Source organism: Mustelus asterias, unplaced genomic scaffold (genome assembly GCF_964213995.1).
Source record: "Mustelus asterias unplaced genomic scaffold, sMusAst1.hap1.1 HAP1_SCAFFOLD_43, whole genome shotgun sequence".
Taxonomy (NCBI): Eukaryota; Metazoa; Chordata; class Chondrichthyes; order Carcharhiniformes; family Triakidae; genus Mustelus; species Mustelus asterias.
The window spans coordinates 2,250,109-2,264,848 of record NW_027590120.1 but is presented as its reverse complement, the minus strand read 5'-3'; the positions used below and the strand labels follow the sequence as shown (position 1 = coordinate 2,264,848).

At 45.3% G+C, this 14,740-nt stretch overlaps 2 protein-coding genes across 2 annotated transcripts in view; one reads left to right on the top strand and one right to left on the bottom strand.

The window, feature by feature from the left end:
• The window catches only part of LOC144482905 (uncharacterized), an 89,549-nt gene that overhangs the window by 26,524 nt on the left and 48,285 nt on the right, over positions 1 to 14,740 (top strand). The gene's annotated exons all lie outside the window — the stretch shown is intronic.
• On the bottom strand, positions 139 to 6,922 carry LOC144482917 (uncharacterized). Its single transcript, XM_078201778.1, has 3 exons — positions 6,847 to 6,922; positions 4,577 to 5,392; positions 139 to 3,598 (listed from the first exon to the last, which is right to left on the bottom strand). Exon 3 carries the CDS (start codon positions 3,258 to 3,260, stop codon positions 2,778 to 2,780), a length of 483 nt encoding a protein of 160 aa, XP_078057904.1. The 5' UTR covers positions 3,261 to 3,598; positions 4,577 to 5,392; positions 6,847 to 6,922; the 3' UTR covers positions 139 to 2,777.

Sequence of the window (14,740 nt, the reverse complement as noted above, 5' to 3'; positions counted from 1 at the left end):
GAGAATTCCAGAGATTCACCACCCTCTGGGAGAAGAAGTTCCTCCTCAACTCTGTCTTAAACCGACCCCCCTTTATTTTGAGGCTGTGTCCTCTAGTTTTAACTTCCTTACTAAGTGGAAAAAATTTGATTTATTATTGTCACATTTATTGGGATACAGTGAAAGTGTTATCTCTTGCATGCTGGTCGGACAATAAATACCGTTCATAGAGTACATAGCATAGAAGGAAAGGCTGCAGAATATAATGTTGCACTTACAGATAGGGTGTAGAGAGAGATCTGCTTATTGTGGTAGGTCCATTCAAAAGTCTGATGGTGGCAGGGAAGAAGCTGTTCTTGAGTCCGCTAGTACATGATCTCACCTTTAAAAAAATGATCTCAACTTTAAACTTTAACCTGGCTTTACATGTCCAGATTCAGCACCAATCCAGTATTAAGTTATAACCATAACCTTTTCTTCATGGGATAGGAAATTGTGAATTTCTTGTTATAAACCATTCCTGAAATGCTGCTGGTCCTGGAATGTAAAAGGGAAATTTGTGCTGATCTAGATTAAAGGGAACTGACCAAAATCAGTTTATCCTTTCAGTTGGGTAGATATGGAAAAATGATTTCCTCTGGTGGGGGAATCAAGAACAAGGGAACATTGTGTGAAAGATTGGAGCTCAGAGTGAAATCGGGCAGTAATTCTTCAACTGTGACGAAAAGTCAAAGGACCTGAAACCTTAACTCTGCTTTCTCTCTTGATAAATGCGGGCAGACATGCTGAGTTTTTCCAGTTCTTGTAGCAATTCTTTCCACATGGAAATAGAAAACAAAGGCTGGAAAATCAGATTTAGGAGAATGATTCCAGGGATGAGAAACTTCAGTGATGAAGACAGATTGGAGAATTTGGGACTCTTTCACTTGGAGAAAAGACTGAGAGGAGATTTGATAGAAACATTCAAAATCATGAGGGGTGCAGAAGAGATTCACTGAGACAATCACAGGGAATAGAGGCTTTAGTTATCAGGAAAGATTATAGAAACTGGGGTTCTTTTCACGAGAACTGATTGAAAATCTGGGGATGGGTTCAAAATTTTATCAGGTGAATGAGAAAAAACTATTTCTCAAGTCGATGAGTCAGCAACTAATGGACATCAGATTTAAATAATCACCCAAAGACTCAGAGCCAAGGATGAAATATTGAACAGATTTGTACAACATTGAATCAGACTCTCACTGTCCCTGTGGATTTGTGATGTGGAGTTGCCAGTGTTGGACTGGGGTAGGCACAGTAAGTAGTCTCACAACACTAGGTTAAAGTCCAATGGGTTTATTTGGTAGCACGAGCTTTCGGAGTGCCGCTCCTTCATCGGGCACTCACCTGATGAAGGAGCGGTGCTCGGAAAGCTAGTGCTACCAAATAAACCTGTTGGACTTTAACCTGGTGTTGTGAGACTATTTCCTGTGGATTTGTGTCCACACTGTGCCATTAAACACTCAGAGGACAGCTACATGGCTGTGTTACCGACACCTCCTCAGGATATCCAGGCTAGGAGAGACACTCTTGAAGGAATGGGCAGCTGGGATTTGTCCATGAGGGTAACCAGAGGTTTGAAAACTGAAATAATCCACTGTAATGATGAGGTGTTAGTCTTGGCTCAGTGGTTGCTTTCTCATATCTGAGTCAGGAGGCTGTGGTTTCAAATCCAGAGAAGTGAACAGAAATTCCAGACTGACATTCCACTGCAGTACTGAGGGAGCCCCGCACTGTCAGAGGTCCTATGTTCCAAGTAAGACTGAACAGTCAGGCATAAGAGATCCATTGATGCTATTTCAAAGAGCAGGGGAAGAGTCTTGATCAACCTTTATCCCTCAATCAAGATCACTCAAATACATTGTCTGGATTATTTTCCATGGGATCTTGCTGTGCAAATGAGCTGCTGTATTTCCAACATTGTCTGAACTTCAAAAGAATTTGATTGGCTAGGAAAGCTTTGGAACAACCTGATGTCATGAAAGACTCAACACAAATATAAATGTTCCTTCAACTGAGAGAAGACCCAGAAATGGAACAGTCGAGAACAGGATTTCAGTTAGTCTCTTAACAAATACGCAACACACCGGGTGTTTGACACTGAGCTGGTTTATTTCATGTGTTTTCAGAATCTTAAACTCCAGCTCAGTTCTTGGGATTATTAACATAGTCATAGAGGTTTACAGCATGGAAACAGGCCCTTCGGCCCAACTTGTCCCATGCTGACCTTTTTTTTAAACCCCTAAGCTAATCCCAATTGCCCACATTTGGCCCTTTTCCCTCTATACACATCTTACCCATGTAACTATCTAAATGCTTTTTAAAAGACAGAATTGTACCCGCCTCTACTACTACCTCTGGCAGCTTGTTCCAGACACTCACCACCCTCTGTGTGAAGAAATTGCCCCTCTGGACACATTTGTTTCTCTCCCCTCTCACCTTAAACCTATGCCCTCTAGATTTAGACTCCCCTACCTTTGGGAAAAGATATTGACTATCTCGCTGATCTATGCCCCTCATTATTTTATCGACCTCTATAAGATTACCACTCAGCCTCCTACGTTCCAGAAAAAGCTGAAAAAGTTAGAATCAACATGGTTCAGTCCAGGATGTGAGTAACAGCAGCATAACAGCAGAATCCAATCCCTGCTGTCACTTGTGAACTCGCTGGTGTCTCAGTAGGTGGGATGAATTAGTGAATCTCTTCCCACACTGGGAGCAGGTGAATGGCCTCTCCCCTGTGTGAACTGGTTTGTGTCTCAGTAGGTGGGATGACTGAATGAATCCCTTCCCACAATCGGAGCGGTGAACAGCCTCTCCCGCGTGTGAACTCGCTGGTGTTTTAGCAGAATTGATGAGTGAATGAATCCCTTCCCACACTCGGAGCAGGTGGACGGTCTCTCTCCAGTGTGAACTTGCTGGTGTGTCTGCAGGTTGGATGACTGAGTGAATCCCTTCCCACACGCAGAGCAGGTGAACGGTCTCTGCCCGGTGTGAATGCGTTGGTGAGTCAGCAAATCCGGTTTCCTTTTAAAACTGTTCTCACAGACAGAGCAAGTGAAAAGTTTGTTATCAGAATGAACAAGATGGTGTGTCTGAAGACAGGATAACCGAGTGAATCCTTTCCCACACGCAGAGCAGGTGAATGGCCGTTCCCCGGTGTGACTGCGTCGATGAGCCTCCAGATGGGAAGGACAACTGAATCCCTTCCCACAGTCCCCACATTTCCATGGTTTCTCCATGGTGCCAGTGTCCTTGTGTCTCTCCAGGTTCGATGATCAGTTGAAGCCTCGGCCACACACAGAACACATGTACAGTTTCTCCTCACTGTGAATGGTGTGATGTTTTTTCAGGCTGTGTAACTGGTTAAAGCTCTTTCCGCAGTCAGTTCACTGGAACACTCTCACTCAGGTGTGTGTGTGTCTTGGTGCTTTTCTAGTCACACTGATGTTTGAAATTCTTTTCCCACAAACAGAACAGACAAACATTTCTCCTTCCACATTCAGAGGTTGATGATATTCAGCTCCTGATGAATCGAGTGAATGTCAGATATTGACAAGTGTTTCCCGATTGTAACTCCCTGCGGAAAAAAGATTTTAGAAAAGCTGTCAATGTAAGGACAGGATAACATTCAGAACAAACGTTTCTCTTGGTTTGAGTTTGCTGTGTGTTAATCCTCCCCTTTTAACCCCTTAGAAAAGGAGTTTCCAAAATCCATCACTGTCAGTCCAGGATACAAACTCTGAATTTGGTTATCGGAAGGGGATGAATGAACCGGGTTAGACGGAAAAGGCAGGGGAATAGCTCTCAGTGAATTGCTTATTCTGAGAGCCAGCACAGACACAATGGGCCAAATGGCCTCTTTCTGTGCTGTAACAATTCAGAGAAAGTCACAACATTCCCTCCTCCTGGTTCCGAGCCCAGGATGATGACACATTGATTTGATTTATTGTGACATGTGAAAAGTAATGTTTCTGGCAACCTATACAGACAAAACATACCATTCATAGAGTATATAAGGGAGAAGTACAAAGTCTCACAACACCAGGTTAAAGTCCAACAGGTTTATTTGGTATCACGAGCTTTCAGAGCACTGCTCCTTCATTAGGTGAGCGTGTTCACCTGATGAAGGAGCAGTGTTCCAAAAGCTCCCAAATTTTTAACAAATTTAACAAAAGAATAACCAATTTTAACAAAAATAACAAACAGAACATAATTTCATCCATGCCTTGTGAAAAACATGGATCTGAATCTTGTGTTCAGGGCTGGGTGTGTGGAGATATTTTCAGAGGAGCCTTGGTCAACACCACTGAGACTAACTTTAAATTGCAGATTGTATGAATGGAATTGATTTGAAGCCCTGTCCCCAGAACATTGTGCTGCCTCTCTGGATTATTAATGCAGTGACATTGCCACAAGTTCAGTCTCTGAATTCAGGGGAATGATCACAGGCACATATTCTTAAAGGGAGACTGCAGGTCCAAGAACATAATCAGCTAATTAACTAGAATCTTAAACTCCAGCCAGTATTATGGTTGGTAACATCAGAGAAACAAACCTGAATTGTCAGAATGAACATGGTTCAGTCCTGGGTATGATGAACGCCAGCAACATCAGTGGAATCCAAACCCTTTAGTCACTTGTGAACTTGCTGGTGTGTCAGCAGGTGGGCTAGCTGACTGAATCCCCTCGCACACACTGAACAGGTGAATGGCTTCTCCCGGGTGTCAACTCGCTGGTGTGTCAGCAGGTTTGATGAAGTTTTGAATCCTTTCTCACACATGGAACAAACGAATGGTCTCTCGCCAGTGTGAACTCGCTGGTGTGTCAGAATGTTTGATGAATTAGTGAATCTCTTCTCACACACAGAGCAGGTGAATGGCCTCTCCCCAGTGTGAACTCGCTGGTGTGTCAGCAGCTGGGATAACTGAATGAATCCCCTCCCACAAACAGAACAGGTGAATGGCTTTTCTCCAGTATGAACTCTCCGATGTATCAGAAGCTCAGATGACTGAGTGAATCCCTTCTCACATACGGAACAAGTGAACAGCTTCTCTCCAGTGTGACTGAATTTCCAGCAAGGATGGGTATTTGAATCCCTTTCCGCAATCTCCACATTTACACAGTTTCTCCGTGATGCTGGTGTCCTTATTTCTCTCCAGGTTGGATGATCAGCTCAAGCCTCGTACACAGTACATGTGTACGGATTCTCTCTGCTTCAATTGCAATGTTTTATACACTATGCAACTGTTAAAACAATCTTCCCTCCATATTCAAAGGGCAATAATACTCACACTCCGATTCATTGAGTATCAGATATTGATGCGATGTTTGGTTTGCGTTTCCCACCTCCAAATCCTCTGCTTCTAATAACCTGATAAAGGAGTTTGAAAAGTCATCACTGTCAGTACAAGATAGAAATTCTGAACAGACAGTTCTCATTTGGTGGAATATTTTCCACTTTCATTCCCCCAAATTAATTTGGTCCTGAATTGATCCGAAATTGAATATTTTCTCCACAAATCCTCAGCTTCTAATATGTTGTCAATGGAGTTTACAAATGTAACCAATGTCAGTCCAGGATAGAAATTCTCAACAGACAATTCAAATCTGTATATCCCCATCCCACACACTCTCCCTCCTCCCTGGAAATCCAAATTAAGTTTTGGACAATTCTTTCGAGATCCTTTTAACAAATTTAACAAAAAAAAACAATTTTAACAAAAATAACAAATTGAGCATAATTTCATTCATTACTTGTGACAAACATGAATCTGAATCACTCTGACTGGCCAGACAGAATAACAGACATTAACGTTAACAGTTACATGGGTAAGATGGGTATAGAGGGATATGGACCAAATGCAAGCGATTGGGAGTAGTTTAGGGGTTTAAACAAAAAGGGTGGCATGGGCAATTTGGGCCGAAGGGCCTGTTTCCATGCCGTAAACCTCTATGACTCTAACCTTGCGTCCAGAACTGTGTGCGTGGAGATTTTCTCAGAGGAGCCTCAGTCACCAGGGGTTTACAATGGGTTTGCCTCACAGCATCAGGGACCCGGGTTCAATTCCCGGCTTGGATCACTGTCTGTGTGGAGTTTGCATTTTCTCCCCATGTTTGCGTGGGTTTCCTCCGGATACTCCAGTTTCCTCACAGTCCAAAGGTATGCAGGTTAGGTTGATTGGCTATGCTAAATTGACCCGAGTGTCAGGGGGGATTAGCAGGGTAAATGTGTGGGGTTACGGGAATAGGGCCTGGGTGGGATTGAGGTCGGTGCAGATTCAATGGGCCGAATAGTCTTCTGTACTGCAGGGATCCTATGATTACCATCACTGAATCTAACTTTAAATTGCAGATTGTATGAATTGAATGGATTTGAAGCCCTCTCCCCAGAACATTGTGCTGTCTCTCTGGATTACTAATGCAGCGACATTGTCACTCGGTCAGTGTGTCCCCCCTGCTCTCTTTATTGGAGGTGGTTTGTGGGGAGAAAACGGAAGCGGTGGATAGTGAGAGTGGAGAATGTTCATTGTAATCCCCCGGCCCCCCGGCACTGACCTCTCACCCCGACAGCTCACAATGCCCGGGGACTGATTGACAGCAGCTCCAACCAATAGGAGGAGGGGGCGGGGCTGGAGGACCAATCGGAATGCATGAGAGGCGAGGCTGAGTGAGGCATGCGCAGTGTGATTAAGGGCAATGGGGAAGATTTTTTTTCCGATCTGCAATCGGTCCAGAAGAGAATGGCGGGAGCGATGGATCAGGTCAGTGACTGGATACGCTTCGTAAGCATGTTATATAGATTGCAAATGAGAAAGAATAACCCACCGGTTCCCGGGGACCGTTCCCCCGCCCTGGAGTGCTTTTCTCACAGAGCTGGGTTAGCGGCCGCCATCCTTATCCGGGCACTCGCAGTAGATAGAGCGCATGCGCAGCCGCCAGTTTTATTCGGGTACCAGGTAGGGCGCATGCGCAACCGCCATCTTTGTTGGGGGCAATAATTTTGATTATTTTTTCCACGAGAAATCAACCTGCTTCACGCTTCCACTTCCAGTTTCTTATTATTGAGGCAGAACAATGATAAATGGCCAGGGCAGTGACAATCATTTCTATTTATGTTGTGTCTTCAACAAAATAAAAGTTTTAAGGCAATTCGGAGAAATGTTACAAAATAACAATTGACACTGAGCCAAATGACGAGATCACAGAATCCCTGTCGTGCAAACCATTGGGCCCATCGAGACTGCATCAACAACAATCCCACCTTGACCCTATCCCCGTAACCCCACGTATTTACCTTGCTGACATGAAGGGGCAATGCAGCATAGCCATTCATCCCAACCTGCACATCTTTGGAGTGAGAGAGGAAACTGGGGCACCCGGAGGAAACTCATGCAGACATCGGGGAAATGTGCAAACTCTGCACAGAGGCTGGAATTGAACCTGAGTCCCTGGCGCTATGAGACAGCAGTGCTAACCACTGTGCCATCAGTTTTGAGTAGTCTTAACGAAGGAGAGTGAGGTGGAGAATCAGAGCGGCTTAAGGAGGAAATTCCAGAGCTTGTGACTTGGACAAATGAAAAAGGTCATTACTGGGAGAGTGATTAAAATCGGAAATGCTTAAGAGCCTGTGTGGCTGAGAAATATTACATAAATTTGGATGATTGCAACTATGTAGGTAAACAGGAATGAGAAATTTAAAAATTTGGTGCTTCTTAAAAGGAAGTGTTTGTAGACTGGTAAGCTCTACGGTGATGGCCGAACAAGATTTGATGCGAGTAAGCACATAACCTTTAAAAAAAAAAGTCTGGTTCAGCCTCATTCATTTGGCAGGGACAGGGATAGAGTTGCTGGCGAGGAACTGAGTGCAATGGGTTCACTCTTCTCGAGGAATTAAGGGCTATGGGGAGAGAGCGGGTAAATGGAGTTGAAATCAACCATGATTGAATGGTGGAGTGGACTCAATGGGCCGAATGGCCTTACTTCCGCTCCTATGTCTTATGGTCTTATGGTCTAATGTCAGACGAATTTGGATGGTGCGTGGCTCAGAGGGGAGCTTGCAGGTGATGGTGTCCGCATACTCCTGCTGCCCTGGTCCATCCAGGTGGTGGAGGTTGAGGGTTTCGGAGATTCTATCAAATTGTGGCTCTGTTCTAGGTCTATAAAATGCCTCTCCATTGCCCATGTCTCTCCCACCCACTTCCCTCATTCTTACTCTTTCTGTCTCTCTTGTCGCATTGAATTCTCTAGCCCAGGGTGGTAGATGTTCCATCGTTGGTTAAGTTTAAGGATGGGATGGAGAGATTTTTGGTTTCTTGGGTGGGGCGGGGTGGGGAGAGGGGGGGGCGGTGGAGGTGGAGCTGAAAGATATGGGGAGCTGGCGGGAAAGTGGAATTGAAGACCAACACCAGCCATGATCATGTTGAATGGCTGGAGCCGGCTCAACAGGCCAAATGGTCTACTCCTGCTCCTATTGCTTGTGTTCGTGCAGATCTATGTGTAGACTCAGACCGAGTGGCAGGCTCCCTTCCCTGAAGGAGCTGATTGAACCTGATCACTTTTCACAAAAGATCCAACAGCTTTCATGGTCACCTTTCCCTCCTGTCAGCCCCATATAACACCAAATTCATTCACAATTTCACAACCTGTTTTTGTGAGTTCTCTCTCGCTCCCATTTTACTGTCTGAGATCAATTCCACGGGGTATCAGAAGGGGAGGATTTGCAGTCAGAAAACTCAAACCAAACATCCCATCAGATTCAAATGAAGTCACCTAATTTATCGTAACCTGAATATTTGTGAATCGTGAAAATATAAGGATAAAGTGTCGTTCACAGTGTTGAGAAACGATGGGAATGTGGGGAGGGATTCAGATCTCTATGTGAACTGGAAACTCATCAGCCCAGACACACCGGGGAGAGGTCATTCATTTGCTCCAAGTGTGGGAAGGATTCTCTCGCTCATCCAGCCTGCTGCAACACCAGCGAGTTCACACTGGAGAGAGACCTTTCAATTGTTCCAACTGTGGGAAGGGATTCGCTCAGTCAGGCAACCTGCTGAGACACCAGCGAGTTCACACTGGGAAGAGACCATTCACTTGCTCAGAGTGTGAGAAAGGATTCGCTCGGTCATCTGACTTGATGGCGCACCAGCGAGTTCACACTGACGAGAGACCATTTAAATGTCCAGACTGGGAAGTGGTATAAAGGTTCCCGGGACCTGATACTCCATCAACGTGCTCACAGTGATGAGAGGCCATTCAGATGCTCTCACTGTGGGACTGGGTTCAAACAATCATCTCAACTCATTGAACACCAGTGTAGTCACACCGGGGAGCGGCCATTCACCTGCTCTGTGTGTGGGAATGGGTTCAGTTGGTCATCTAACCTGCGGACACACCAGCGAATTCACACTGGGGAGAGACCTTTCACCTGTTCTGAGTGTGGGAAGGGATTCACTCAATTATCCACTCTGCTGAATCACCAGAGTGTTCACAATGAGAAGAGACCATTTCAATGTCCAGACTGCAGGAAGTGCTACAAAAGTTCCCGATAACTGCTCCACCATCAATGAGTTCACACTGAGGAGAGACCTTTTAAATGTCCAGACTGTGAGAAGTGCTTTAAAACTTCAAGAGAACTGATGCGCCATCAACGTGTTCACACTGACGAGAAACCATTCAGGTGCTCTCACTGTGACACTGGGTTCAAGACATCATCTGACCTCACTGTACATCAGCGAGTTCACACTGGGGAGAAACCATTCACCTGCTCCCAGTGTGGGAAGGGCTTCACTCAGTCATCCCCTCTGCTGACACACCAGCGAGTTCTAAGGTGATTAGATTTTACTGTTAATAAGATCAGGACTGATCCATGTTCATTGGGGTCTGTTTCTGTTCATGTTGGTAAACTTCAAACCAAAAGAGAAAATGCTGGAAAATCTCAGCAGGTCTGGCAGCATCTTTAAAGAGAGAAAAGAGCTGACGTTTCAAGTCCAGATGACCCTTTGTCAAAGCTTAGTTGGTAAACTTCAACCCAGTTACATGGGCTAATACTCTGGATAAAAGTTAAATAAGTCAACATTGTGTTCGCACATTATGTTGAATCTTTAACACCTCAAACATTAGTTAGTTCCTTCTGAAGGTCTCTTTCTCGCCCATCTCCTCTATTCTCACCTCCAACAAGTGTGAGGAGTTCATGAAGCTTCTTTGTTACTAAGATTGAGATAATTCGATCAGCTGCCGCTGCTGTATCCCTCCCTTCCACTCGCCTACTGGGACAAACCATGTCTAAAGTTCCCTCTTGACCAAGCCCAGAACAGACATCTTTCTCCAGTTTCTCTCCTATCTCCCCTCGTGCCCTCTCCATGTTTATCTTGTCCATGAGACCCACCCCGTGCTCCATCGACCCTATTCTCACTAAATTGCTGATCATCCAACTTCCCCACATTTGGTGATATTGTTAATGGTTCTCTCTTTTCCCTGGTACTGTCCCCCTCACTTTTGAATCCTCTGAAATCACCCACCCTGAAAAAAACACTCAATCCCAGTCTTTGCCAACTATTGCCCCATCTCCAATCTCCCTTTCCTCTCCAAACCCCCTGAACTCGGTGAGCCCCAAGGATCTATCCTTGGCCCCTCCTATTTCGCATCCACATGCTGCCACTGAATGACATCATCCAAAAGCACCGTGTTAGTTTTCCCATCTACACTGACAACACCCAGCTCTACCCATCCCTCTCCATTCCTCCACTGTTACTAAATTATCAAACTGCTTATCCCACATTCAGTACTGGATGAACAGAAATTTCCTCCAATTAAAAATTGGGAAGACCAAAGTCATTGTCTTCGGTCACCATTACAAATTCTGTTCCCTAACTGCCAAGTCCATCCCTCTCCCTGGGAGCTGTCTGAAGCTGAATCACACTCTTCACAATCTCCATGTCAGATTTGACCCCAAGATGAGTTTCTGACCACATATCCACACCATCACTAATACCAGATATTTCAATCCCCGTAACGTCACCTGACCCCACCCCACCTCATCTGCTGTGGCTCCTTACCCAGCAGCCCACTGTGGAGGCACTGTGCTGGTCCCATTGGCCTGAGCCAACTGAGCAGGTGTGGTGCTGGCAGGTGATCTGCATATTTAAAGGGACACTGTCCCTCTGTGCTAGAAATCATAGAAACCCTACAGTGCAGAAGGAGGCCATTCGGCCCATCGAGTCTGCACCGACCACAATCCCACCCAGGCCCTACCCCCACATATTTTACCTGCTAATCCCTCTAACCTATGCATCCCAGGACTCTAAGGGGCAATTTCTTTAACCTGGCCAATCAACCTAACCCGCACATCTTTGGACTGTGAGAGGAAACCGGAGCACCCGGAGGAAACCCACGCAGATACGAGGAGAATGTGCAAACTCCACACAGACAGTGACCCGAGCCGGGAATCGAATCCGGGACCCTGGAGCTGTGAAGCAGCAGTGCTAACCACTGTGCTACCGTGCCGCCCCTGTTGTCATTTGAGCAGGACAAAAGTATTGTGAGAGAGGCTCATTTCAACAAAGAGGAGGGAGAGTGGGATTCAGGGGAATAAAAATAATGTAAAGTTATAAAACTGTCCACCCTGAAATGGTCCTTTTTTCTTTACTGTAATTACTAATATAAATAGTGAAATGAACAGGAAGCTCAGACCAGGCATCACATCAATCTCACCGAGTCGCTCGATTCATCAGGACTGAATATCATTGGAATCATGGAAGGGGAGAGCAGCAGTCACAGCGAAGACAAACTGTACACGTGTTCCACATGTGGATCTGGATTCAACCAATCGACTGATATGGGAAGGCACAAGTGTAACCGAAACAGGGAGAGTCAGTGTGGACAATGTGGGAATACTGGGAATGTATACCATTATCCCTCTGATCAGGAAACGAATCGATTTGGTCACACTGGGGAGAGTCCATGTGGACAATGTGGGGATACCGGGAAGGGATTCTGTTATCCCTCTGATCAGGAAATTCATCAATGCAGTCACACTGGAATGAGTCCATTCACCTGCCCCTTGTGTGAAAAGCGATTCACTCGATTTTCAAACATGTTGCGACACCAGCAGGTTCACACCGGGGAGAAACCCTTCACCTGCTCCCAATGCGGAAAGGGATTCACTCAGTCATCCCACCTGCTGACACACCAGCGAGTTCACACTGGGGAGAGACCGTTCACCTGCTGTGTGTGTGAAAAGAGATTCACTGAGTCATCGGCCCTGCTGAGACACAAGCGAGTTCACACCGGGGAGAGACCATTCCCCTGCTGTGTGTGTGGGAAGGGATTTGCTGAATCATCAATCCTGCTGCGACACCAGCAAGTTCACACCGGGGAGAGGCCATTCACCTGCTCAGTGTGTGGGAAGGGATTCACTCAATCATCCAACCTTGTGAGACACCAGCGGGTTCACAAGCAACTGCACTGTTCTGATTCTGCAGCTATTACCGCTGTTAATCAGATTCGGGGGTGAAACTTGTTCATTATAAAACAGGGGAGTCTTGATGCTGTTGCTGATAACCACAGCAACTGGGCTGCAGTTGGAAGAATTTTCATTTATATAGTGCCTTTCACAACCTCAGGGTACCTCGATGCGCAGACAGAAATGTGATGCTGATCAGAGGTGATCTGTTTTTAGTGAGGTTGGCTGAGAGCGAAATATATAATAAATTTATAATAGAATTTTACACTAAGTTTGAAAACAATGTTACTCAATCTGAAACAGGAGTCTTAAATCCTAACAGAAGTAACCGTGAAGTTATGAGGAGTCAACTTGTTTGTGGTGGATTAGGAAAATACTAAAAAGCAGTGGATCCGTTGTCAACAAATGTATTCCCACAAACAAAGTTGATGAATGACTGAGTCAATCTCTTCCCACACACACAACCACCATCATCTAGAAGGACAAGGACAGCAGACACATGGGAACACCACCTGCTGGAAATTCCCCTCCTAGCCACACACCTTCCTAACTTGGAAATACATCACCGTTCCTTCATTGTCACTGGATCAAAATCCTGTAATTCCCTCTCTAACAGCACTATGGGTGTACCTACAACACATGGACTGAAGGAAGGCAGCTTACCACCACCTTCTCAGTAAATTTATGCAAAAGTCTGAAAACATGTACCAAACGACTCAAGAACAACTTCTTCCTTACTCATGTTTGAATGGTCCTATCATATATTAAGCTGATCCTTCTCTTCACCCTACCTGTACCTGGACCCTATCCTTTCCTTCTCCCCATGTACTCCATGAAAGGTATGCTTTGTCTGTATAGCGTGCAAGAAACAATACTTTTCAGTGTATCCCAATACATTTGATAATAAATCAAATCAACATTTAATGCACATGTTGTGAAGTAGAAATCATGCAGGGTAATTGCAACACTTGCGAGGGACAGTGCAAGGCTCCCTCTACACTTTCCCATCAAACACTCCTAAGGTATGTACAACCCATCTAAGGTACAGAGGAAAGTTCTCTCTAAATCATCCTGTGAAAAACTCCCAGGGGAAGCACTGCCCAAGCTAGGCACAAAGGAAAACTCCCATTACATGCCACATCAAACAGTGCCAGAGAGGAGGAACACTTTGGATAAGAAAAACTCCATCTGCACTGCCCCACCAAACACTCCCAGCCCATAATGAGCTGGGTTCCAGGAGGTTAGTTACCAGGCGATTAAATTATGTCATAAAGCAACACCATTTAATCCAGCTGGTCTTCTCTTTGACCTTGTAAAAATGGAGAATTGGGACATCCTTTCCCAAACAGCGCCAGAGAGTAGGCACAGTTTTCATAAACTCCCTCTTCACTGCCCCATCAAACACTCCCAGCCCAGAATGAGCTGAGCTCAAGGAGGTTAGTTACCAGGCAATGAAATGATGTCTTAAAACATCCCCATTCGATCAAGGATCTTGTTCATACTGGGAATGTCAGGGTGAAAACTGGGACATTCTGTCTCCAAACACATCCCCTCCTGTTCACACCGAGAATGATGTGGAGATGCCGGCATTGGACTGGGGTAAACACAGTAAGAAATCTCACAACACCAGGTTAAAGTCCAACAGGTTTATTTGGTAGCAAACGCCACTAGCTTTCGGAGCGCTGCTCCTTTGTCAGGTGAATGGGATTTCAGTTCATAAACAGGGCATATAAAGACAAACTCAATTTACAAAATAATGGTTGGAATGCGAGTCTTTACAGGTAATCAAGTCTTAAAGGTACAGACAATGTGAGTGGAGAGAGGGTTAAGCACAGGTTAAAGAGATGTGTATTGTCTCCAGCCAGGACAGTTAGTGAGATTTTGCAAGCCCAGGCAAGTCTTGGGAGTTACAGATGTTGTGATCTGAACCCAAGATCCTGGTTGAGGCCGTCCTCATGTGTGCGGAACTTGGCTATCAGTCTCTGCGTTCTCCAAGGCGGCCTTCACGACAACGCAGAGTCGCTGAGCAGAGACTGATAGACAATTTTCACACACGAGGACGGCCTCAACCGGGATCTTGGGTTCATGTCACACTATCTGTAACCCCCACGACTTGCAAAATCTCACTAACTGTCCTGGCTGGAGACAATACACATCTCTTTTACCTGTGCTTAACCCTCTCTACACTCACATTGTCTGTACCTTTAAGACTTGATTACCTGTAAAGACTCGCATTCTAACCATTATTTTGTAAAT